This window comes from Danio aesculapii, chromosome 24 (assembly GCF_903798145.1).
Source record: "Danio aesculapii chromosome 24, fDanAes4.1, whole genome shotgun sequence".
NCBI classification, from domain to species: domain Eukaryota; kingdom Metazoa; phylum Chordata; class Actinopteri; order Cypriniformes; family Danionidae; genus Danio; species Danio aesculapii.
Window position 1 is genome coordinate 2,372,831 of NC_079458.1, and position 26,834 is coordinate 2,399,664.

At 41.2% G+C, this 26,834-nt stretch overlaps 1 protein-coding gene across 1 annotated transcript in view; it reads right to left on the reverse strand.

Moving 5' to 3' along the window:
- The window catches only part of LOC130218909 (SCO-spondin-like), a 76,457-nt gene extending 50,642 nt beyond the window's left edge, over positions 1–25,815 (reverse strand). The window contains exons 1-16 of the mRNA XM_056451227.1: positions 25,759–25,815; positions 23,373–23,467; positions 21,988–22,244; positions 20,079–20,213; positions 19,429–19,631; positions 18,932–19,059; positions 18,372–18,481; positions 17,440–17,589; positions 15,401–15,494; positions 14,335–14,744; positions 11,624–11,860; positions 10,544–10,774; positions 9,858–9,980; positions 9,250–9,350; positions 6,941–7,148; positions 6,663–6,815 (exon numbers count right to left, since the gene is read on the reverse strand). Of these exons, the coding sequence (XP_056307202.1) occupies positions 6,663–6,815; positions 6,941–7,148; positions 9,250–9,350; positions 9,858–9,980; positions 10,544–10,774; positions 11,624–11,860; positions 14,335–14,744; positions 15,401–15,494; positions 17,440–17,589; positions 18,372–18,481; positions 18,932–19,059; positions 19,429–19,631; positions 20,079–20,213; positions 21,988–22,244; positions 23,373–23,467; positions 25,759–25,815 (2,692 nt within the window). The remainder of the gene's footprint in view (positions 1–6,662; positions 6,816–6,940; positions 7,149–9,249; positions 9,351–9,857; positions 9,981–10,543; positions 10,775–11,623; positions 11,861–14,334; positions 14,745–15,400; positions 15,495–17,439; positions 17,590–18,371; positions 18,482–18,931; positions 19,060–19,428; positions 19,632–20,078; positions 20,214–21,987; positions 22,245–23,372; positions 23,468–25,758) is intronic.
- Positions 25,816–26,834: the final 1,019 nt, after the last annotated feature.

A 26,834-nucleotide genomic window follows, 5' to 3' on the forward strand; every position in this document is an offset into this window, starting at 1 on the left:
AGGGTGGCTCTCATGAAACTCCACCATGAGACTAGGATCGAGAATATCAGCTCTGGGAACCCATGTCCTTTCTTCGGGGCCGTACCCTTCCCAGTCCACCAGGTACTCCAACTGGCCACCACGACGTCGGGAACGCAAGATCTCCTTCACTGCGTAGACGGCTCCTTCTTCTAGGAGCAGTGGAGGAGGGGGTTCCTCTTCGTGGTCAGGCTCTGTGGAGGGAAGAACAGGATCGTGATAGGGTTTCAGGAGTGATACGTGGAATGTAGGGTGAATACGGTAGTGAGAGGGTAATTGTAGTTTGTAGGTGACGGGGTTAACCTGTTCCACGATGGTGAAGGGACCAACAAATCGGGGACTTAACTTGCGAGAGGGCAGTCGCATGCGTATGTCCCGGGTGGATAGCCACACCTTTTGTCCGGGTGTGTATCTGGGTTCTTCAGACCTTCTCCTATCGGCGGTTACCTTGCTTCGACGGACTGCCCTCTGCAGATGTTGATGAGCCTCGTCCCAGACTCTCTCGCTCTCCCGAAACCAGTGATCCACTGCGGGGACATCAGATGGTTCGCCATCCCAGGGAAAGAGCGATGGTTGGAAGCCCAGGACGCACTGGAATGGCGTGAGTCCGGTGGAGGGTTGCCGCAGTGAATTTTGGGCATATTCTGCCCAGCCCAAATACTGGCTCCAGGAGTTCTGGTGACCACTGCAGAAGGTCCTCAGGAACCGTCCCACCTCCTGAATCTTCCTCTCTGTCTGCCCGTTGGTTTGGGGATGATATCCAGAAGAGAGGCTGACGGCCACACCTAGGAGCTTGAAGAAGGCTTTCCATAGACGTGAGATGAACTGTGGACCTCTGTCCGACACAATATCTTCTGGAATACCAAATGACCTGAAGACTTGATTAAAGATATTGTCGGCAGTTTCAAAGGCTGTGGGAAGACCTTTCAGAGGGATTAGTTTGACAAACTTTGAGAATCTATCTACTATGACTAGAATACAGGTATTACCTTCTGACGAAGGGAGGTCAGTGATAAAGTCCACTCCTAGGTGTGACCAGGGACGGTTCGGAATCGGCAAGGGATGGAGCTTTCCAGCGGGTAGATGACGTGGGCTCTTGGATTGGGCACAGTCCTTACAGCCCTGAACATATTGCCTCACATCCCTTGCCATGTTTGGCCACCAGAATCGTTGGGATACTAGCGAGAGAGTATTGTTGATCCCTGGATGTCCAGTGCCTAGCGAGGTATGTAAGGAGTGGATCAGATCTACCCGGTGTTCAGGTGGTATGAACTGCCGATGAGGAGGGCATCCCGGCGGAGCAGGGGCTTCCGGAGTGGCAACGACTGGAGGAGCGTTCCAGGTGATCGGACAAATGGAGATGTGTTCGGGAAGAATCTTCGTTGGGAGTTCTTCATGATCGTGATGCTCGTGTAAACGAGAGAGAGCGTCTGCTCTTAGATTCTTGGGTCCTGGACGATAGGAAATGGAGAAATCAAAACGTGAGAAGAAAAGTGACCATCTGGCTTGACGTGGACATAGTCTCTTGGCCTCTTTGATGTATTGGAGGTTTTTGTGATCTGTGATCACCTGGAACGGATGTTTGGCTCCCTCCAACCAGTGACGCCACTCCTCCAAGGCTAGCTTGATTGCTAGAAGCTCCCTGTCTCCTATGCTGTAATTCTGCTCCGCCGGGCTCAACTTCCGAGAGAAATAGGCACAGGGATGCAGTCGGGGCGGTGTATCATGATGTTGAGATAATACTGCCCCGACGCCGGTGGTGGATGCGTCCACTTCCACCACGAAAGGAAGATTTGGGTCAGGATGAGTCAGGAGTGGGGCCCTTGTGAACTCCTTCTTAAGAAGGCGGAAGGCTGCGGCTGCTTCTTTGGTCCACTCCAGTCCTTTGGGTTTACCCTTGAGGAGATTAGTGAGAGGTGATGTAATCCTGCTGTAGTCCTTGATAAACCGTCTATAAAAGTTAGCAAACCCAAGAAACCTCTGGAGCTCCTTAATGGAAGTGGGTTCTGACCAGGATAGAACAGCCTCAATTTTCTTCCCATCCATACGTATACCGGTTTGGTCAATGATGTATCCCAAGAAATGAATCGACTTCTGGTGGAATGAGCATTTCTCCGCTTTGAGGTAGAGGTGATGTTCTCTCAATGTGTGTAGGACCTCCGCAACGTGTTGGCGATGTTCGGCCTCACTCCGGGAGTAAATGAGGATGTCATCTATGTACACTATTACACAGTGGTGAAGAAACTCCCGGAGGACTTCATGAATGAAGTTTTGGAATACGGAGGGGGCGTTGACCAGACCGTAAGGCATGACCTCATATTCATAGTGGCCAGTAGGGGTCACGAATGCTGTCTTCCATTGGTCCCCCTCACGTATTCTTATCAGATTATACGCGCTGCGGAGGTCCAATTTAGTGAAGACTTTAGCTTCTCGGAGCTGTTCCAAAGCGGCTGGTACCAGAGGAAGGGGATATCGGTATTTTACTGTACCGTTATTTAGGACCCTGTAGTCGATGCATGGACGCAGCCCTCCGTCCTTCTTGGCCACAAAGAAGAAGCTTGAGGCGGCTGGTGATTTTGAGTGACGTATGTACCCCTGACTCAGAGCCTCCCTTATGTAATCTTCCATTGCCTGATTCTCTGGAAGCGAGAGCGGGTAGATCCTACCTCTTGGCAACTGGGCATCTGGAACTAGGTCGATCGCGCAGTCCCATGGCCGATGCGGCGGTAGCTGGGAAGCTCTCTTGGGGCAGAAGACATCATGAAAGGAGCTGTACTCCTTAGGAATGTGGATAGACTGCTTCTCAGGAGGGCTCTCGACCGATGTTGCAAACAAAGAAATGGGGTTCCGACCTTGAAGAGGGAGATTTGGAAAACAGGCAGGTGTACATCCAGATCCCCATTTCTTTATCTCTCCTGTGCCCCAAGAGATGATGGGATCGTGCTTCACCAGCCACGGGCGCCCTAGAATGATGTCCATATTTGCACCCTCCAGAACCAGAAATTGAATCCTCTCTTGATGTAACAACCCCACTTGAAGAAGGATGTCCTCGCATTGTCGATGGATACGGGTCGAAGATCGAGTGCACTGGGTTATCGGTTGTATCTGGTATATATGCGAGGACGCCTCGGTACGGAGGTGGAGTTGACGACAGAGGGATTGGGAGATGAAGTTCCCTGCTGACCCGGAGTCGATGAGGGCTGTGACAAGGAGAGAAATAGAGGCAGTAGTTATTTGTACGGTGGTAGTAAGTGGTTTACATTGTTCAATATTCGTACTGAATACACTCACTGAAGTCCGAATGGGACGAAGGGGACACTCCATACGGGTGTGTCCACTGACACCGCAGTATAGACACAGACCCCGGGTCAGCCTCCTCTGTCGTTCCGCTGATGTCAGTCTTCCAGACTCTATTATCATGGGTTCTGGTTCTGGAGAGGCTGTTGACTCAGGCGATTGGAGGAGTGCAGACGAGGGGGTGATGGTGTCCTGTTGATAGGAACGGAGACGATCGGAACATCGGAGAGAATGTTGGATGAATCTCTCCAGACCCATTGTATCATCTAATGTGGCCAGTTGGATTCGGAGAGTGGGTTCCAAGCCGAGCCGGTACGTGGTCAACAACGATCTCTCATTCCATCCACTTGCAGCTGCTAGAGTGCGAAACCGGAGAGCATATTCCTGTGTAGATAGAGTACCTTGCTTTAGATGATACAGCTGCTCTCCAGCGGCTACTTCCCCATCAGAACGTCCAAACACCTCTTTGAAATACTCCGTGAAGGTAGTGATGGAATTCATGACCGGCCCGGCTTGGTTCCAGATCGTCTCAGCCCATTTAAGTGCAGGTCCAGAGAGTAGAGATACGATGTAGGCGATCTTCGACTTATCTGTGGGATATAGAGAAGGTTGCATTTCGAATATGAGGGAACATTGTAACAGAAAACCATTGCACTCCCCCGCTCCGCCTGAGTAGGGCGCTGGTCGGGCCATGGGACTGGAAGGAAGGGCCGAAGAAGAAACTGTGGAGGCGGAAGTGCTCGGTGCTGGTGGTGCGTTGGAAAGTGGAGCTGGTGGCTGTAGAATCCGCTTCAACTGGTCCACCAGCTCTTGAAGGTGATCGGGGGTGCTCATGTTGTCGTCGTTATGGGTCCGGGCTTCTGTTATGAAGCGGACAGGAGACAGAGGTAAGGAAACGTTAGGGTGTTTATTAAATGACAACAAGGAGCACATGAAGGATAGCCAGGAGGATCAGGAATGATGTTGGGGTCTTTTCCTCCGTGGCTGGGTAACAGGAATACACGAGGATGGACAGCACACACCAGATACAGCTGACAGAGGATGACACAGACTTGGAAGGACTGGAAGACAGGACGATTCGGGAGGACCAGGAAGACTAGGAGGAATACAAAGAGAACAGGTAAGTAAATCGTTTGTTTTAGCTGAGGATGACTACGCTGAGTGGTCGCTCAGTTGTCCGCTTTCGTCGAGACGAGCCCGGACAATGAGCGACTGGAGTGCTGTGCTTTTATCTGGTGCTCGTGAATGTGATGCAGCTGTGTGCTCATTAGAAGTCAGGTGATGGTGATCTTCGTGAGTGGGGGTCGTGAGAGCCTGACCAATCCATGACAGGGTATCAAAATGATTGATATCGGTTCAGTAATAGATCATAAACGGTTATTACGTACTGATATCATTTATCTCCTATGCGCGATGTCGCAGTAGAATACTATGGCGAAGGAGGCGACGTGAGTAATTAACGCTCTTACCACAATGAAGGCAGCACAGCACACGAGCCGCTATTTCACTACTCGTACACTGCTTGTTTACTGTCATTATTACTATCATTATATCACTAGCATTGTTGTCACTCCTTACCACTGACTGGTTTCTTTCTTTTTCTTCTTATATATATATATATATATCACACTTAGATATTGCTCGATGCTATTAGCAGGTTTGGCATGCTGTCCCGGGAGAGAACCCTGAGCTCTGTGATAATTAAGCCCAGGGCTCCCGCCTGGCCAATAGAGCATGTAAGCGGAGTACGAGATCAGGAGGTTCTCGAGAGCTCCCTCTGGTAAAGAAGGAAAGGGGGAGAAGGGGTGGACGGGGGGTTTCTTCGGAAACAAAGATAAGGGAGTGATTTTGGCTAGGCTACTTGTAGTGAGTGTAGATTAATCTGATTGGCTAGATAATGATTGTAGATGAGAGACCAGCTGCAGTCGGTCATATCACGTGCTCCTCTCGAAATTAGTTCGTGAAACTTCACTTATCGTTGTTGTTGTGCCATGAACTATTCTTTAACACTGTGAACCATTTTTACAACTATCTCTTTATCATTATCTTTATAGTCATGCTTGGTGTAATTGGGCCTCACGACTAACAAAATGCACTAGTAAAGTTGAATGTTTTGATTTTATGGTTTAAGATGGGCTAAGATAGTCATAACTAGAGGCAGTTGTGACTTGAGCAGTGCACAAATAGGCTCCACACTGTAAAACAAATCCGTAAATTAGCAGTTTTATCATATTTTGTGATCATATTTTTATTTTATTTATGCTTTTGAATTGCATTACGGGATCTTGATCTGTCATCCAACAAGTTTTAACCTTCAAAATTACAGATAGAGTGACTTTTATGAACATTTTTAATAGTGTGCAGTGCTATATTGAGTGTGTTGGTGTTGTATATTACACTTCAGAAACCTTGTAATAAACTGCAGCACATTTTCTGTTCTTTTACACACTTATTTCTCTAGATATTATTTCTTATTCATTATACTATTTCAAACAACTAAAATGTCAATAAAAGGCACTTTGCTAAACTGTAGAGTTGAATTTTCAGCATCAAAAGAGGACAGAGCAGAGATCAACATCCCATAATGCAATTCAGAGCCATGAATAAACCCAAAACACCACAAAATACAGAAGCTGTTCATTGAGCGTAAGGCACTGCAGCGGGTGGTGAAAACTGCCCAACGCATCACAGGGACTACACTGCCAGCCATAGAGGACATCCAGAAGAAACACTGTCTGCGCTGAGCACGCAGTATTCTTAAGGACTCCTCTCACCCTGCTCACAGACTGTTTTCTCTCCTGCCTTCTGGCAGGTGCTTCAGGCTCCCCCGGACAAAAACCAGCAGACTGAGGAACAGCTTTTTCCCCAGAGCTGTCTCCCTTTTGAACTCTGCCCCTCACTGACTCTTTTGCCCCCCCAATACACCCCACACTCCTCTAACTTATACTCCTCACAATCACTGCACTATTTAACATTTGCACATTTAAAGTTTGCACATATTCATTGCACTGATTCACTTATCTGAACTGTACATACCCACTGCACATGGACATATGTAATTGTTTATCTATCTGCCACTCTAATACAACCTGTATATAATGTTCATAGTACATCTATCTGTAAATATCACCATAATTTTTCTATAACTGCACTTTATAACTTATACCTGTATCCTGCACTTGCTGCTATTGCACTGCTGGTTAGACCGAAACTGCATTTCGATGCCTTGTACTTGTACATGTGTAATGACAATAAAGTTGAATCTAATCTAATCTAATTAACACTTATTTTTTACAGAGTAGATTTAATTTGGTGAGCAGTTTGTGGTCATCAGTGTTGTTTCTTACTGATATCGGTGGTCATGTTAGTTTCTCCAGGTATTTCTGCACAGCTTCTGCCTCCGTTCTGTGCTGGAACACACTCTCTCTGACGTATTTCAACACCACCACAGCTTTTACTGCAGTTTGACCATGTTGACCACGGTGACCAGTAGCCGTCCACTGTTGAGACACAACCAGAAGTATATGCAAGGTATTTCAAGTCATTTTATTTTTACACTCTAAAAAATTCTGCTCTTGAGAGACCCAGAAATGTGAAAAGGGTCCATGGTGCGGGTGTGTGTTACCGGGACAGGCAGTGGAGTAGCACTGCTGGCGTTGTGTTTTCTGTCCTCTACAGTCTGAATGCTCCGGACTGCAGCGTCTCTGTCGGCTCATGATTCCCGATCCACAGCTCCGACTGCAGGCACTCCAGGGGCCCCAGAGACCCCAGACCCCACAGCCAGACTCATCTGAAGCCTCAGCCCCGGGACAGTCTGATACTCCATTACACATCTGCAACAACACAACAAAATCACAGCACAATTAGACATATATTCAATACAGTGATAACAAATACACTTCTGCAGATACAACAACCTGGAGCTGAACACGCTCAAAACAGTGGAGATGATAGTGGACTTCAGGAGAAACCCCCCTGCACTCCCCCCACTCACCATCATGAACAGCACTGTGGCTGCAGTAGAGTCATTCAGGTTCCTGGGCACCACCATCTCTCAGGATCTGAAGTGGGACACTCACATAGACTCTATTGTGAAGAAAGCCCAGCAGAGACTGTACTTCCTTCGTCAGCTGAGGAAGTTCAACCTGCCACAGGAGCTACTCGTACAGTTCTACTCAGCTGTCATCCAATCCATCCTCTGCACTTCAATCACCGTCTGGTTCGGCTCAGCTGCCAAAACCGACCTCCGTAGACTACAGCGAATAGTCCGGACTGCTGAACGAATCACTGGCACTACCCTTCCTACACTTCAAGAACTGTACTCTTCCAGAGTGAGTAAAAGGGCTCGCAAAATCACTATGGACCCCTCACACCCAGCACACTACCTGTTTGAACTGTTACCGTCTGGTCGGCGCTTCAGAGCACCAAGCACAAAAACAGCCAGACACAGGAAAAGTTTCTTTCCTCAGGCTGTCTACCTTATGAACAGTTAAATATTCCCCTACTGTGCAATAAATATGTGCAATACTTTCTCATACGCACTTGTACGCAGCACCTTATATCAATATACAATGCAATACTCTCTACATTCGCACTTGTACACAGCACCTTGAAACCTGTATATTTATAACAATCTGTACATACAACTCAACATCCAGGTTTCTTGACTAACCGCATCTGTTTAATGTTCATCATTTTTTTTATTATTATTTTATTTTATTTTTTTGTTGTGTTATTATTTTTCTGTGTTGTCACTTTATGTACACTGGAAGCTTCTGTAGCCAAAACAAATTCCTTGTGTGTGTGAAGCACACTTGGCAATAAAACTGATTCTGATTCTGACTTCATTGAACATATACACGTGGACATCACCTATATGCTGCAGGTTAGCTGTTTATATATAATAACTTTAACTGTTAAGCTATTAGTTTCTAGTTATTTAGTTAAAGTTATTAGTAGCTAATAAAGCTATGGTAATTAATAAGCTTAACTTTTCTGGTTTTTGAACATGCACAATATTGACATTGTGAACGCTTCAAAATACAGTGAATAATGCTTTATGATTTTAAATGCTTTCTAAGAATATTCACTTTGTATTTGAAGTGTATTTTTATCAGCTTAATAGCTCAAATGTGAAGTTTATCACACATTAATCTGGTCTACTACATGCAGAAATAATAATTGGAACTTCTGTGACTTTTAATAAAGCTATTATACATTAACACTGCATAAAATAACTTCTAAATCCCTTTTATTTTACACAGATTGGTTGTAGTTGTGGGTTTTTCTCTGTAAAAAAGGAATAATTAAGTAAATTCTTAGTTATTTCGCATTGGAAAACTGTACTTTACTGTAAATTACTGTAAATGCACAGAGCAATTTTACAAAATAACGCATTAAAACCTTAAATTTATGATGATTACCCTGAATGTTACAGACTTTCTTTTATCTTTGCCATGATGACAGCACATAATATTTGACTAGATATTCTTCAAGATACTAGTATTCAGCTTAAAGTGACATTTAAAGGCTTAATTAGGTTAATTAGGGTAAAGTTAGGGTAATTAGGCAAGTCACTGTATAACAGTGGTTTGTTCTGGAGACAATCCAATACAAATATTGCTTAAGGGGGCTAATAATATTGACCTTAAAATAGTTTATTAAAAATTAAAAACTGCTTTTATTCTAGCCAAAATAAAACAAATAAGACTTTCTCCAGAAGAAAAAATATTATAGGAAATACTGTGAAAAATTCCTGAATCTGTTCAACATCATTTGGGAAATATTTGACAAAGAAAACAAAATTCATGAGGGCTAATAATTTTGACTTCAACCGTATATGCTGTTTTGCATTATATAAAATGACCCTGATTCTATTCAGGTGATGCATAAACACAAACAAACACTGAATGGATACAGAAGAGGTTAGTATACCGTATTAAATGGAACACAGGATCCATCAGCACAGGTGAACTCTGGACAGATGCGACTGGTGTTTCCTTCACTAGGGGGCGCTGCGGAGGGCCTCACTTTATCTGGACAAAATGACAATTATATATACAGTGTGCTACCCTTAATAGGTTTTAAATAGATTATTTCCGTGCTTTTACTGCTGTAGAATACAGTATGTATATTTGTATACTGCATGCATATAAAACATTGCTTTAAATCAAAACTGACGTATTTTTATATAACCTCTTTAAACATTTTTTTATAAATTCATACTTTTGTTTCTAAATAATTAGTATATTTAGGAGTGCATCATTAAATGCATGCATCCAATTAGATTGTATTTAAACTAATAAAGAAAAACTATAAAAAAATGAATTATAAAAAGGATTAATATTTAATTTATTTACATATTACAATTTACATTATTTGTGTGTATAAATAAATTCTAATATATATATATATTTATTTATTTATTTATTTTACATTATATTTTAGGTGAGTTATAGGAGTGTTTTAACATAACATAAACAGACATTTGATCATTTGATCAGAATAAAGATTTGAGATATTTAGTTTGAGTAGTCACTGACCACAGAGGATCTCGTCTTCTCCTTTCGGGCAGTCAGGAATGCCGTTACACACACGTGAAGCGTTCACACATGTGCGATTATCACATGAGAAGCTGCCTGGACAGGGAGGAATCCGTGTGGATCCTGGAGGAAAACACATGGTGATGACACAGTGTTTACTCAGTGTCTGATCTGCACACATTTTCCATTGTTTTTATATTGTACAAACGGAATTTTGTATTGCCTTAACCCTATTGCCCTAATAATCATTGTGTACATTCTGCCAATACACAACAGTGAGCTAAAATGTAGATATACTGTATATTGATTTTTTTGGTGAAAAGTCAGAAAAAAGGTACTTCAAAGGTAAATGTGAAATTTCTGAAGGTGAAATGTACATCTAAGGCTTAAAAACACTGATTGCATGTCATGGATGCACATTTGAGCCTCAGCTTTACATACTTATAATGACCCCCACCCACTGCTCTTCACTTTCATTCGCGATCCTCCAACCAAACCCTCCCCACCGGTCTTCACTTTCATTCGCAATTCACTTTACTTTCATCCCCCCCCCCGGTTGTCAGAGAACCCGTGGCAGTCAGCGGTGCCCCTGCTAGGCAGTGTAAAGTAAAAATAGAGGTTATCAATTAAACTATAGTCCCGCTAATGAGCTTCCAGTATGAAGTGAAAAGACTCTAGTATCTTACCGCAGTTGTCCAGGCTCTCGTCTGAGGCATCTCTACAGTTTGGCGTCCCGTCACAGAGCTGCTGGTACAGGATGCACTGGTCTCCGCTCTGGCAGAGGAACTGGTCAGACTGACAGCTGCGAGAACAGCGTTTCTCATCACTGCCGTCAAGACAGTCGGTCTCACCATCACATCGCCACGCTAGCGGCACACACTGACCACTCGTACAGCCGAACTCAAACTGACTGCATCCTACAATCACACCAGCAGATATTTACAGGATTACCACACGTGCTTTATATCAGCATACATCAGCAAAAAGACACTGCCTTTAATATTTGAACCAGTTTCAGTCAGTTTGATGGGTTGAAATCATGAGATCATTACACACGTATGGCTCCACGTATGTTCCTTGTGTAACACCGCCGGTCCTACGCCACCCAACTCGATTCTAGCTGGTATTGAACCAGCGACCTTCCGCATGGGAGTCGGGTGCTCTACCAAGGAGGCTAAAGACCATGGCTCCTAGTGTCTGTCGCTAGAGCACCTTTAGAGGTCAGAGGAGCGAGGTTTACCTGCACTGCACTTACTAGCTGGCCTCCGTTACACTCACCCCCCTAAACCTCACTCCCATCCGGGTCACGGCACCAATGTAACCCGCCGGTCCTACGCCACCCAACCCGCTCCGAGCTGGTATTGAACCGGCGACCTTCTGCATGGGAGTCGGGTGCTCTACCAAGGCTAAGACCATGGCCTCTAGCGTCTGTCACACTTGACACTTGCCACTGTCGCCACTGGCTTGCTTGGTTTAGGACTTGTAGAGCTGCGCATGGATGGATTTGCTCTTTAGTGTTTGGACTCTCAGCAGTGAAAATAAACCACACTGAAGTGAAATGAACTGAACTCACTGAATTTACTAAAACTTCTATGTTAAGCTGCTTTGACACAATCTACATTGTAAAAGTGCTATAGAAATAATGATGAATGCAACTCTGTAGGCACATTTAGTTTATAATCCTTAAACTCATTCATATTGTATGCATATTTTGACAAATTTTTGGGCATTAAAATGCATCGAGTGTTAATTTCCATCACTGATACCTTTAGCAGGACAGATGAGCTCATCGATGCCGGATGGACAGTCTCTGTGTCCGTCACACACTCTCTCTGCAGACACACACTGATCTCCGGGACACTGGAGCTCTCCGAGAGCACACACACACCCTCGCTCATCACTGTAATCTCCACAGTCATCGTGACCATCACAGCGGTGCAGAAACAGCACACAGCGGCCGGAGGAACAGCGAAACTCCTCCGGCCGACACACCACGCCACAGTCTGCAGAAAAACAGCACAACATTGATAAAGCATTCAGAAAATACTCAGATTCAGGAAACATTCAGACAACAACACCACATCAGGACAGAACATCTGGATAAGCAGACGATTATATCATTCATATTACACAGAAAAAAATGATGGATACAATCAGATTTTATGAATCAGGGCAACTTATTGAACTTCTAGACTGAATACAAAATAAAAATTGCAAATTGTATTGGTTTATTGAGGATCATCCCCTATGAAAATATATATATATATATATTGATTTTCACATATATAAAATATATCACATATGCAACATGTATATTTCAAAAATGTCCATTTACATATATTTTAACTATATTTTAACTACTACAATATGTACAAATATGTTCAAATGTATTAAATATATTTGTATCTATACATTCATAGCCATATATGAATGTAATATAATGTGTAATGTAATGTGTATTTTTTAATATAGCGCATTTATTGTGTATGGACATACACCCAAAGAGCTTTACAATCATGATGGGGGTGGGGGGCTCTCCACACCAGTACCAGTGTGTAGCATCCACTTGGATAATGTGACGGCAGCCACAGGACAACGGTGCCAGTGCTTCACTACACACCAGCTATTGGTGGAGTAGAGAGCCAGTGATAGAGGCAATTCGGTGGATGGGGATGATTGGGAGGCCATGATTGTAAGGGCCAATATAGGAACTTTAGCCAGGACACCGGGGTTACACCCCTACTCTTTACGAGAAGTGCCATGGGATGAACACAAATATACAATTTATAAATATTTATTTATGTATATTTATATTACAAAATACATGTATTGCATATTTTTTTAATTGCAATGGTTGGAAAAAAGATATATATATTAACAAAGTTAAATCTCAATTTGAACTTGTAAGTCATAAATAATAGGCATATATCTCCAAATATCTAATTTCTTTATGTACACTGGTTTTCAGCAAATATTTCTATGTTATGTTCATATATGGTAATCAGTGGCAGATTTAGGCATGGGGCCGATCTCCCAGGGTGGCATCTTGCAAGGGGTGACATTTCACGTTTGTCCATGACACCCTCAACCAGCAAAACGCCCTACCACAACACCCCACCTCACTTTTGCCCACGACACCAGCCACTCCCCGCCCTTCACTTTAGTTCGTGATAGCAACCACCCGTCCACATCCCCCCTCCTTCACTTTCGACCGCAACAACATTCCCTCCGTCCACAATCCCACCAACCCCCACCCTTCACTTTCATCCGAGACACCAACTCCCCCCCAATAATGCTCTTCACTTTCGACTGCGAAACCATCTACAACCCCCGCTTCAGTTTCATCCTCTAAAGTTCAGCATGAACACCGTGTGAGCGACACGACCGTCGTTTGCTTGGAGTGCCAATTAAGCTTGCCTCACTACTAATGGTAATATATGAACACATTTACAAAATAATAGATATATAGCATTAATTAAGATATTGTACATATTTGTAATTCCAATAAATATATAAACCTAAAATTTAGTAATATTTTGACATATGTGACATTAATCCGTGACACCAACCACCCCACCCTTCACTTTCGTTTGCGACAACAACCACCTGTCCACATCCATCCCCTCCCCAACCTTCACTTTCATCAGTGACAACATCCCTCCGTCCACATCTCCCCCACCCCCACTCTTCACTTTCGTCTGCAACAACTCCCTCATAATGCTTTTCACTTTCGACTGCGACACCATCAACAACCCACCGCCCCCATATTCACTTTCATCCACGAAAGGGTGGCACGAACACAGTGAGGGCGGCACGACCGTCAATGCCTAGAGCGCCAATTAAACTTGCGCCGCTACTGAAAGTATTATATGAACACATTTACAAAATAATAGCTATATGGCATAATTTATTTTGGCATTAATTTATACATATTTGTAATTCCAATAATAATAATAATAATAATAATGTATAAATATAATTTGCATATATTACCATATATTAGATTTCTTTATGTGCACAGGTTTTCAGCAAAGATATGACTGTGCTAATCGTTCATTCATTCATTCATTCATTTTCATACAGCTTAATCTCTTATTTATCTGGGGTCACCACAGCGGAATGAACCACCAACTATTCCAGCATATGTTTTACATAGTGGATGCTCTTCCAGCCGAACCCAATACTAGGAAACACCCTTACACACTCTCACATTCACACACGCTCATACACTACGGCCAATTAAATTAATCAATTCCCCTATAGCGCATGTGTTTAGACTGTGGGGGAAACCGGAGCACCTGGAGGAAACCCACGCCAACATGGGGAAAACATGCAAACTCCACACAGAAACGCCAACTGACCCAGTCGAGGCTCGAAGCAGTGACCTTCTTGCTGTGAGGCGATTGTGCTACCCACTGCGCCACCGTGCCGCCTTAATATAATATAATACATAAGGCTTAATAATACATAGACATACCATATTCATCAGAGTCATCAGCAAATCCGCAATCCATCCTCCCATCACAGACTTTATGCTCCGGCACACAGCGTCCGTTCGCACACCTGAACTCTCCGGAGGGACAGCCAGACTCGGGTATGCTCGGAGGACAGAAGTCCTCATCTGATTGGTCGGCGCAGTCTGGATGTCCATCACACCTGAGCTCCACAGGTAAACATGCTCCGCCAGAGCAGCGGAAGTGTTCAGGAGGACAGGTGATTGGACAGACCTCATCAGATCCGTCCCCACAGTCGTCTTCATTATCGCAGACCCACACTGCAGGAATACAGCGCTCAGATCCACCAGAACAGCGAAACTCTGAGTCCTTACAGGGTGATGGAGGAGGACATGGAGATCCAACACACTGCCACAAACCAGCAGAACAAGAGCTGCGGATTAAGACATTAAACCCATTAAAAAAACACATAGGCAGGACTTTTTCATTAAATGTTTACTTATACAATCTAATTTAACCACACACTGGCCTATTCTGCCCTACAAAAAGTGCAGTAAGTACACATTAGGTAAATTAGGCTTCGTTAATATCTGTCAATTGGTAGCGTTATAGAAAAGAGTGTCAAAATTTAAAGGTGTTTTGTTCAGTTTTAGTCTTTACGTACTCTATGTAAACATTATTAGCAGACAAAAAAAACAAATGATTAGAAATCTAATAAACAAGTCATCTCTATATATTTCTATAGGTCATCGTTACATTAAATACTGTAAAACAATAATAATAATAAATCACTATTGCTGTTTTGATTAATGTAGTGTTTAAAATTAAGCATGATCAACAGCGCCAATAGCCTAGTGGTTAGTGCGTCAACACATAGCACCAAGGTGCTCACGGTGACTCGAGTTTGATTCCCGGCTCGATGTCCTTTGCCAATCCTTCCCCTATCTCTGTCCCCACACTTTCCTATCTGTAAAATGTAAATCTGGAAAATCTGTAAAATTCCTGTCTGTAAAATCACCCAATAAAGGTGAAAACCCTTAAAAAATAATTATAAAAAATAAATAAATTCAGGATGATAAACAGACTGACCAGTTCTGGCAGTGCTGCGTGACCGTCGCTCCTGCAGGAAACACAGAGCCGTCCCACTCACATGGACACTGAGATGGAGCAATACATGCATCGTCTGCAAGACCAGAGAAAAACACCCAACAAACACTACATCAGTTACTGCAGCACGCTGGAAAATGCATCAGACAAACACGCAGACACATACAGCTGAAGTCAGAATAATTAGCCCCCCTTTGCGTTGTTTCTTTAAATATTTCCCAAATGAAGCAAGGAAATTTTCACAGTATGTCTGATAATATCTTTTCTTCTGAAGTCTTATTTGATTTAGTTCGGCTAGAATAAAAGCAGTTTTTAATTTGTATGAACCATTTTAAGGTCAATATTATTAGCCCCTTTAAGCAATTTTTTTTTTGACTGTCTACAGAACAAACCATCATTATACAATAACTTCCCTAATTACCCTAACCTGCCTAGTTAACTTAGTTAACCTAGTTAAGCCTTTAAATGTCACTTTAAGCTGTATAGAAGTTTCTTGAAGAATATCTAGTCTAATATTATTTACTGTCATCATGACAAAGAGAAAATAAATCAGTTATTAGAGATGAGTTATTAAAACTATTATGATTAGAAATGTGTTGAAGAAATCTCCTCTCCGTTAAACAGAAATTGGGGAAAAAATAAACAGTGGGGCTAATAATTCAGGGGGGATAATAATTCTGACTTCAACTGCACATAAACGGCTCAGTTTATGGTTTGTTTTTTCAGAGCAAAATATGCAATTTTGTGCAAAAGCTAATGCTTATATTGTCAAAAATTCATTTAAAATTCTGACACTTCAACTCGGCCACAGTTCCTATTACATTTTCTAAAGATATACAGGTATCTGTAGTTGAGCATGAATACCATTTCAAGGGCCTCTTGCATTTATTTAAGAACTTAAAAAATTTGTGTAGTCAGAGGACAGGTTCATGAAAGAAAATGGCCAAAAAATAAGGCAAATAAAAGGTAAAAGTATGTATTTCAAAAGAAAAATATTATAATAAATATAAAATATATAAAATATCTAAATTATAAATAAATATATATAAATTACACAAATATAAATATAATAAAAACTATTTTACAAAATGATGATTAAATCACGCAAGTATATTCCATTGATACATTATAAAGACGTGACGAATGTATAAGTGTCGATATTTCCCTTTAGCTTAGTCCCTGATTTACCAAGGGTCACCACAACAGAATGAACTGCCGATATTGTAAATAAAAACATGTTTTTGCAGGGTGAGATATCTGTGCCTTATTAAGGGAATATTAAAATAATAAGCTTTATGATCAAAGCTCTATAGAACTGCTGCCAAAGAACAAAAAAAAGTGAGGGTTTTGTTATTAAACATGGGGCAACATGGTGGCTCAGTGGTTAGCACTGTCACTGGGTCAGTTTGCTTTTCTGTGTGGAGTTTGCGGCTGCTCCGGTTTCTCCCACAGTCCAAACACATGCGCTATAGGTGAATTGATGAACAAAATTAGTCGTAGTGTATGAGTGTGTGTGAATGAGTGTGTATGAGTGTTTCCTAGTACTGGGTAGTAGGTGGAAGGGCATCCGCTGTGTTAAACATATGCTGGAATAGTTGGCGGTTCATTCCGCTGTGGCGACCTCGGATGAATTAAGGGACTAAGCTGAAGTAAAATGAATGAAAGGATAAACAAGCATGATGACCATATCTGAATCTCTTTATAGTCTTTAATAGATAATCAAGAGAATCTAAATACTCATCTCGAAATACTACTTACATTATTCTTTTTACTTTTAAATAATCAAAATTTCACAGAAAACAAACAAATAAAAAAAAGTAATCAAATCTGGAGATGGATATTTGCATAACTACACTTTTTTACTTAATAAAATATATAAGTGATATATCAGGTGACAAAAAGCAGGTAAGACGAGAGATGAAAAACAACCACTGCTTTTGTTTGCTACAACAACATGAGTTACTACAGCAAACTGGAAAATGCATCACATTTACATGCAAAAACAAATAAACAGCTCTTACCATGGTAAACGGTGCCTTGAGGACAGAAACAGCCCTCCACACAGGAGAGGGCGCTGCACAGGCTGTCAGAGAGAGAAGGAGTGCTGGGACACGCTGGAGAACAGGCAGCACCACAGGCCTCATAAACCAATCCGTTCTCACACTGCAGAGCTGGAGACACATGACAGTGTACAGATTAAACACTGGTGAAGACAAACTGTATGTATGCCTTTAGTAAGACACATCAGAAAGAACGAAGCGGTAAATGATGATGATGCCATGTGATCGGTCATCATGATTGCCGCAACTTTGAGCCCCGAAGTGTCTGGCTTGACGACTCCACCCTTGCCTGCACTCAGCTAATCTCGTTGATCACCGGCTGCAGTTGTGGTTCAAGTCGAATGCACATATAGTTTTCTAGTCGTTGCTAAGGTGTTGCTATGAAGTTGTACAAGTTTTCTGGCTGATTATTAGAGCATTCTAACTGGTTGCTAAGGTCTTGTTGGGATGTCGATAACGCATTGCTATAAAGTTTCTTGGATGTCTAAACTGTAGATATGGGGTTGTTACAAAGCTGTTGCTAAAGCCTATTTAGGTGAATACTATAGTTTTCTGGTGGGTTGCTAGGTGTCCAAGGGAAGTTTCTAGGGTATTCTCTGTGGTTGCTATGCAAATGCTAGAGTGTTCTCTATGATTGTTAAAATGTGGTTACTAGCATGTTTTGGGTGGTTGATAAATGGTGCTCAGGATGGTTGCTAGTTGGGTCCTATGTTTGGGTGCTAGGTTGTATCTGTGCCAGGGTGTTGCTACAGTGTTGCTATGTGGTCCCTATTGTGTTCTGGATGGTTGCAAAGATAGAATACTGTTGCTAAGGTGTTCCAGGTGGTTGCTTTGTGGTTGAAAGTTTGTTACACAGTTGCTATGCTATGGCTAGGGTGAAATGATAGACTCACGGCAGAGTTCTTGTGACCTCCAGCGCACATACACTCCTCTGCGGTTACACTCTTCTGCATACGCAGCTACAGCAGTACACAAACACTCACAATCACCACCAGAGTCACACCTATAAAAGACAACAACATGAACATTTCATCTAAAGCTGTAATCCTCATCCCTACTGACAAAAAACAACTAAAACCAGCCTAGGCTGGTTGTAGCTGGTCGTCCAGCCTGGTTTTAGAGGGATTTTTGCCATTTCCAGGCTGGTTTCCAGCCTGGTCCTAGCTGAGAGATGACCGGCTAAAACCAGCTTAGCCAGTCTAGGAGCCCAGCCAAAACCAGCTTTGTCCAGCTTGGTCATTTTCCAGCATGATCAGCTAACACCAGGCTGGGAATGGCCAAAACCCCTCTAAAACCAGGCTGGTCAACCAACTAAAACCAGCTAAGGCTGGTTTAAGCAGTTTTTTTCAGCAGGGTTTTAGATAAAAACATCAGCAAAATGGGTATATATATATATATAAAGGTGTATGTACAGTATAATGGACTTTTCACTGGTTCCACTGGATGTTCTTACCCGCAGGCATCAAACACACACCAGTCGTAGTACTGCTGGTACGGCACTTCTGAATGACATGAGCTAAAGATCTCCTGATTGATCACTGCACACTTCTTTTTGGCCCACGTCACACGGTGAGGATTAATCTGGAGATCATTCAACATGCATCAGACACTCAAAAATAAAATGTACAGAGTATTTCATGACTCATGTCGAGGCCCAGTGAACGATTTTTAGTCCATCACTTTAGTCTACGTATTTACTTATGTAAATGTGTGTAAATATTAGTGTTGGGCAATAGATTTAATAATGATTTTCTCATATATGTGTATATATATAGACATAATTAATTTACACTGCACTCACCCTTAATTTTTATCAAAACAAACTTATTTTGTATACAAATTTAATTAGTTTTTTACATTTTTAGTTACTATACTCTCAAAATCCTTCTGCAAGTAAATGACTCCTATGTAACTCCAATGTTTTGTCCTGTTCATAATTCAAGTACTTACAATGCAGGGGTCTCTGAGGTCCTGGTCTGCCACATCAGGACATGAAGGGCTGATCTTCCAGGAGTTTCCAAACAGCTCTGGAGTGGACTCCATGATGCCTTGTCTAGTAGTGAAGTCGTTTTCTGCATCTCCATCAAAATTTCCACACAGTCCTCCAACTCGTCCATGCAAATGTGGCGTCAGTCGGACGTAAACACGCATACCTGTGTGTATAAACAGACACAAATAGCTTTAGATCGCAACAGCGGTGTTAAATAAGGAAAAAGTGAAGCTGAGCTATTGAATTATTAGAAAATATTACACAACACAGGTGATGAGTCAGAATACAGTCAATTATTCCACTTATACTATAGTTAACACACTGTTCTAATGTTGTATATTAGACATTTGTCAGGTTTTTGTCTTCAAACTGCTCCTATGTGTAGCACTAGTGTCCTCTACATCTCCTTTAAATCCTTCTGTTGTGTTTTGATGCGATTTTTACTGTGAAATAACTCAAATCATTCAGTGTAGTGATTCGGAGCTGTAATGCACTCAAAACCTGCCGGAACTACTTTGGCTCTCTTAATCTTCACTAGCCAATTAGAATCAAGCAATCAATAGCCCCTTAGTATTAAAGTAATCTTATAATTGACCATAAAGTAAAATACCTCCATCCCAGAGCAGAGTGACTCCGAGTCGAGAGGAAAGGGACACAAATAACCCAACCCGCTCCAGTATCAGGCCACTGCCAGAGTATGACTTTGGAAGAGTGACTGGAATCCCATTAACAGTCACGGCTTTACCTGAGAGAACAGGACATGCACAGTATGATCAGCTGTAACCCATTCACATGAAAATATTGATTGATTGTTTTAGTATGTTGTCGTGGGTTCTAGGTTGTTACTAGGGTGTTGTGGGCGGTTTCTGGGTTGTTGCTTAGGTGTTATGGTGGTTTCTGGGTTGCTGTTAGGGTGTTGTGGAGCTTTCTAGGTTTTTGCCAGGGTTTTGTGGTGGTTGCTAGGATGTTTAAATGGTTTCTAGGTTGTTGCTATGGTGTTATTGGGTGGTTTTAGGTTGTTGCTAGGGTGTTGTGGTTGGTTTTTATATTATTGTTAAGACATTGTTGGTGGTTTTTAAGTTGTTGTTGTGGTTTCTAGGTTGTTGCTAAGGTGTTATGGTGGTTTCTTGGTTGTTGCTAGGTTGTTGTGGTGCTTTTTATGTTGTTGTTAGGGTGTTGTATGCGATTTTAATATTATTGTTAAGATATTGTAGTTGGTTTTTATGTTGCTGTTTTTGTGGTTTCTAGGTGATTAGTAGAGTGTTGCTGTTTCTAGGTTGTTGTGGTGGTTTCTGTGTTGTTGCTATGGTGATGTGGTGCTTTCTAGGTGGTTGCTAGGATGTTTAAATGGTTTCTAGGGTGTCGCTATGGTGTTATTGGGTGGTTTTAAGTTGTTGCCAGGGTGTTGTGGTTGGTTTTTATATTACTGTTAAGACGTTGTTGGTGGTTTTTATGTTGTTGTTGTAGTTTCTAGGTTGTTGCTAAGGTGTTATGGTGCTTTCTAGGTTGTTGCTAGGGTGTTATTGGGTGGTTTTAGGTTGTTGCGGCTGGTTTCTAGGTTGTTACTAGGGTGTTGTGGGGGTTTTGATGTGGTTGCAATGATGTTCAAATGGTTTCTAGGTTGTTGCTAGGGTGTTATTGGGTGGTTTTAGGTTGTTGCTAGGGTGTTGTATGAGATTTTTATTTAATTTTTAAGATATTGTAGGTGGTTTTTACGTTATTGTTGTGTTTTCTATGTGGTTAGTAGAGTGTTGCTGTTTCTAGGCTGTTGTTGGGGTGTTGTGGTGGTTTCTAGGTGGTTGCTAGGATGTTTAAATGGTTTCTAGGCTGTCGCTATGGTATTTTTGGGTGGTTTTAGGTTGTTGCTAGGGTTCTGTGGTTGGTTTTTATATTATTGTTAAGACGTTGTTGGTGGTTTTTACGTTGTTGTGGCTTGAGGTGTTATGGTGGTTTCTTGGTTGTTGCTAGGTTGTTGTTAGGGTGTTGTGGTGGTTTCTAGGTTGTTGCTAGGGTGTTATTGGGTGGTTTTAGGTTGTTGCTAGGGTGTTGTGGGTGGTTTCTAGGTTGCTACTAGGGTGTTGTGGTGGTTTTAATGTGGTTGCAATGATGTTCAAATGGTTTCTAGGTTGTTATTGAGCAGTTTGAGGTTGTGGCATGCAATTTTTATATTATTGTTAAGATATTATAGGTGGTTTTTACGTGGTTGTGGTTTCTAGGTGGTTAGTAGAGTGTTGTGGTGGTTTTTAGGTGGTTGCTATGATGTTTAAATGGTTTCTAGGTTGTTGATATTGTGGGTGGTTTTTATGTTATAGTGATTTCTAGGTTTTTACTAGGGTGTTGTCGTGTTTTCTAGGTTGTTATTGGGTGGTTTTAGGTTGTTGCTGGGGTGTTTGGAAATTGACATGCAAAGAATGATTTGCTGTACCGTATAACCTAAAAATATAGCTCATATAAAACAATTTTCACTGGTCTAACAGCTGTTGTGATAAATAACTCTCTGATGTGAATGTGTGTTTCACCTCTCAGCAGGTGTATGGCCGTGTTCCCGATGGTCAGAGTGACTGATTTAGTGCAGGTCACTCCTGTACTCCCGCAGGGAACGTTCTCTGCACTGACACTGAATAAACCGCTGCTCTCCTGGACCAGAACGTACTCACAGTCCCCCAGAAAGGAGTAATGGCGGCCGTCAAATGTGATGTAGTGAGGGTCACCAGTCGCCACGCAGGTGCCTGAACACAATGCCTGACCGCAGTGCCAGCGCTGCTCTCGACAAACGCTGTCAATGTGAAAAAACAGATTTACACACACAGTATATTATTGAGAAAATACTATATTATGCCAAAACTAATCATGATTAATTGCATCTAAACTAGAAGTTTGCATTAGCATAATAAATGTGTGTATACTGTCCACAAACGCACAGAAAACAGATATATCAAAAACATCTTCTATTTATTAACAAACCATAGGAAACAGAAACAAAAGAATACAGGAATGACAAGGATGTTGACAAGACAGAAAAAAATAAGCAAACCTAGGGGAGTATAAATACACAAGACATGATCAACTTAATTACAAACAGGGGTGACGCACAGGTGGAAGTAATGAATACAGATTAATGGCGGGGAAAAACAGAACAAAGGAATCACATGATACAAACAAAAGCACATGGAACACATTACACGGGGAAACATAGAGCCTCATATATACATGCATGTATATATTAAATATATTTGTATAATTAAATTTTAATAAATGTAAAATATAAATAGAAATAAATGTAAATATTAGGTGTTTCGTTATATTTATATATCATTAAAAGATATCAATTTTAATGTACATTGCATATATACACATTTCAGACACATATATTATGAAAAAACAAACTTTCATTTGTGCTATTGTATGTATATATATATATATATATATATATATATATATATATATATATATATATATATATATATATATATATATATATATATATATATATATATATATATATATATATGTATATATATATATATATATATATATGTATATATATATATATATATATGTATATATATATATATATATATATATATATATATATATATATATGTATATATATATATATATATATATATATGTATATATAAATATATATATATATATATATATATATATATATATATATATATATATATATATATATATATATATATATATACACATATATATACATATACATATATATATATATATATATACACATTTATATACATATATATATATATATATATATATATATATATATATATATATATATATATATATATATATATATATATATATATATATATATATATATATATATATATATATACTGTATATATACACACTAGTTGTTGTTTCTGCTCACCATGTGTTGCAGTCTTTAGAGATGGTGTCATTGGTGAAATAAAGTCTGCCATTGTGATGACATGGACACTCCTCTGGCTTTACACACTGATCACCCTGAAAACACAGAAATTAAGAAGTAACACAAACCTGGTTTAAAGGCGTATTGGGCTTCTGACTGGTTGAATAGTGAGTCTGTTCTGTCAGTTTATTCAATCAGATTATGCATATAGATTATACATAATACAAAATGTTAGTTTTTTTGGTCCTGTGATGTACTTTGAAATGTGCATCTTTTTATTTATTGTTTGGCGTAATCGGACAGGGTGGGACATAGATTAGCCCCTCCCCTTTAAAAAAAAAACAGCCAATAGTGTTTTGTTTTTATCACAGCTCTACCAGTGAGAGTGATTGAGCTCAAGCACATCAACTGAACAGCCAATGAGAAGAAGGGGGCGAGGCATGACAGACACTGAGAGCATTTGATTGGTCAGAAGATTTAATAAGAAACAGAAGTATGAGATGATGTGAAATAAAAAAAAATATAGTGATTCAAAGAGTTTATAATGACACAAATCTGGTTTAAAAGCCATATTAAGCTTCTGATTGGTTGAATAGTGAGTCTGTTCTGACCAGGGGTGTCCAAACTCGGTCCTGGAGGGCCGGTGTCCTGCATATTTTAGCTCCAACCCCAATTAAACACACCTGAACCAGCTAATCAAGCTCTCCAGTCAGGTGTGTTGAAGCAAGTTGGAGCTAAACTATGCAGAACGCCGGCCCTCCAGGACCGAGTTTAGACATCCCTGGTTCTGACAGTTCAGCCAGTCAGATTAAACATGTAAATTATACATGATACAAAACGGTAGTTTTTTTTTTAAAGGTCCCGTGAAGGAAATATGCACATTTTATTCACTGTTTGGCGTAAACACAACTGAAAAATGAAGAGAGGGTGGGACATAGAGTAGCTCCTCCCCTTTTAAAAAAACTCTGCCAGAGTGAGATTAAGCGCATCAAATGAAAAGCAAATAAGAAGTGTCTTGAAGGGGGCGGGGCATGTCAGATACTAGAGAGCATTTGATTGGTTATGATGTGATGAGAAACTGAAGTATGAGGTGACATGAAATTAAAAAATATAGTGATTCAAAGAGTTTAGTATGACACAAACCTGGTTTAAAAGCCATTTTAGGCTTCTGATTGGTTGAATGGTGAGCCTGTTCTGTCAGTTCAGCCAATCAGATTATACATACAGATTTTACATGATACAAAAATGTTAGTTTTGAAGGTCCCGTAAAGTGCTATGAAATGTGCAATTTTTATTAAATGTCACAACTGAAAAATCAAGACAGGGTGGGACATAGAGTAGCTCCTCCTCTTATAAAAAACAGCTAATAGCGTTTCGTTTTTATCACAGCTCTGCCAAAGAGGTTGAGATCAAACGCATCAAAGCAAATGAGAAGTGTCTTGTAGGGGGCGGGGCATGTCACATACTAGATAGCAGTTGATTGGTCAGAAGATTTGATGAGAAACTGAAGTATGAGGTGATGTTAAAAAAAAAACATCCATTTAAACATTTAATTCAAACTGCAAGCTTTTGCTGTTTATAACAGTTTTTATATTTTCTGAATGCACATTTTGTCACTGTTTTGGAGCACACTAGCTAATAGATATCCTTAAATCTAACATCCTGGAACTGACATCTAAAAATTTTCATTTTAATTTCACAGGACCTTTAAACAGATGTACGGTTTCAGTATTTTTTTGTGGGAAAACAGAGTAAAAATCATAAATTTTCATCCAACCAAACACTTTCAAGATGAAAATTCTCATCCATAAATAGCAATACCAGCCGATCAATGTTCTCTTTATAAAGATTTAACTTATTTAGATTTTTTCATCATTGCAAATCAGTAAAGAATTTGAAATATTTTAATCATTAAGTCATTTATAATAATTTACTAATCATTTATTTCAATTTATTCTATTCTGTTATTTTGTATTCTATAAAGCTGCATTTGTTTAATTAGTAATACAGAAAACAAAATCTGAAATATTGTTCCAGTTCATAATATGAACTAATATTAGAACTAATTGTGAGTTCACCCCTCACAAATCTTTCATTTAAATTAATATCTTCTACAGGATGCTTTAAAATATTATATTTGTGCATATACATTAGATTAGTCAGTTCTGAAGCCATGGGCATTGCTAGGCTTATTTTAGGGGGGCTCCTCTCCATCTTTTGTTTTTCATTTGATCAGCAAACCACAGCTTTGCAGAGTGAGAGAACAAGGTGTGTGTTTATCGATAGATTGTTAGAATATCTGCTTAGTTTTTTGCTGTAGACACACTTGTACCCCAATGTCATGGAGGAGCAATCGGGTTTCCCATACTGTTTCATCGGTGCTCACCTCATAATCACAGCTGTTTCCTGAAAAAGTAGCTGTTATCGAACAGTTCCCCTTCATATGGGAACTTCAACGTGTGTCTGTTATTAAACAGACTTTTGGGAGTGCTTTAGACGACCAATCACATCTGAAGATAAGAAAACGGGCCAATGAAATGCCAATTGAATTGGCGGAGCTTAGCTCCACAGCTGAAACTGATGAGCCAATTAGGGCTATATCAGTCGGCTGCTGGAGCCAGCTCATCAGAATTGTTGCTTCAGACCCGATCTGAGACTGAAGAACCCTTCTGCTGAGCTGACTTCCAACATTGAAGAAAGCATTATTCTCACCAGTGCGAGGGAAGACGTTCTAGCGGCGGTCGAGCTGGGTTTCCCGTCCCCTTGGCGTTTCGCTGGTGACCTGAAAGAGCAGTTTTTTAAAAGAGCAGAATTCCCTAAGAGAGCACACGGTCGTGCAGCGCGTCTTTTTAAAGATGTCGTTTCGACCGTGCGTTTCTGGATGCGGTGGTTTCCTCTCCCCGGATGACAGGCACGAGTACTGCGTCACATGCTTGGGGGTCCAACATGTTGATGCGGTGCTCGCGGACAGTTCTTGCCCGCATTGCGATGGCTTGACTGTTGCGCAACTGAGGTCGCGGCGAGCTCTTTTATTAGGGCAAGTCACCCCTGCTGCTCCCCGCCAAGCGGTTAGCACTCGGGCAGGCCTGAGGGTTACAGTGGGGGCTAATCCGTCGCCTTCGGGCCCGCGGACCCCTCGCTCCTCGTCAGTGCGCTCTGTTTCTGCTTCGAGTGTTAGCGCTGGTCCATCCTCTGGGTTGGCCGCGCTCTCATTAGATGACACCGGGGACGTGATGTCCATCGCTGCATCGGAGGGCGGGCTGACATGCTCTGATGAAGATCCGGACCCCCTGCCACCCTCCGGGGTTATCAGTGAGGTTTCGGATCTGGAGTCGGACATGTTAGCCGTGTTATTCCGGGCTGCTTCGGCCGTGGGACTGGAGATGGCTTGTCCCCCAGAACCGGGGCCGGACCGCTTAGATGGGTGTTACGTGGGGGTGAAGAAGGCGAAGCCTTTTAGAC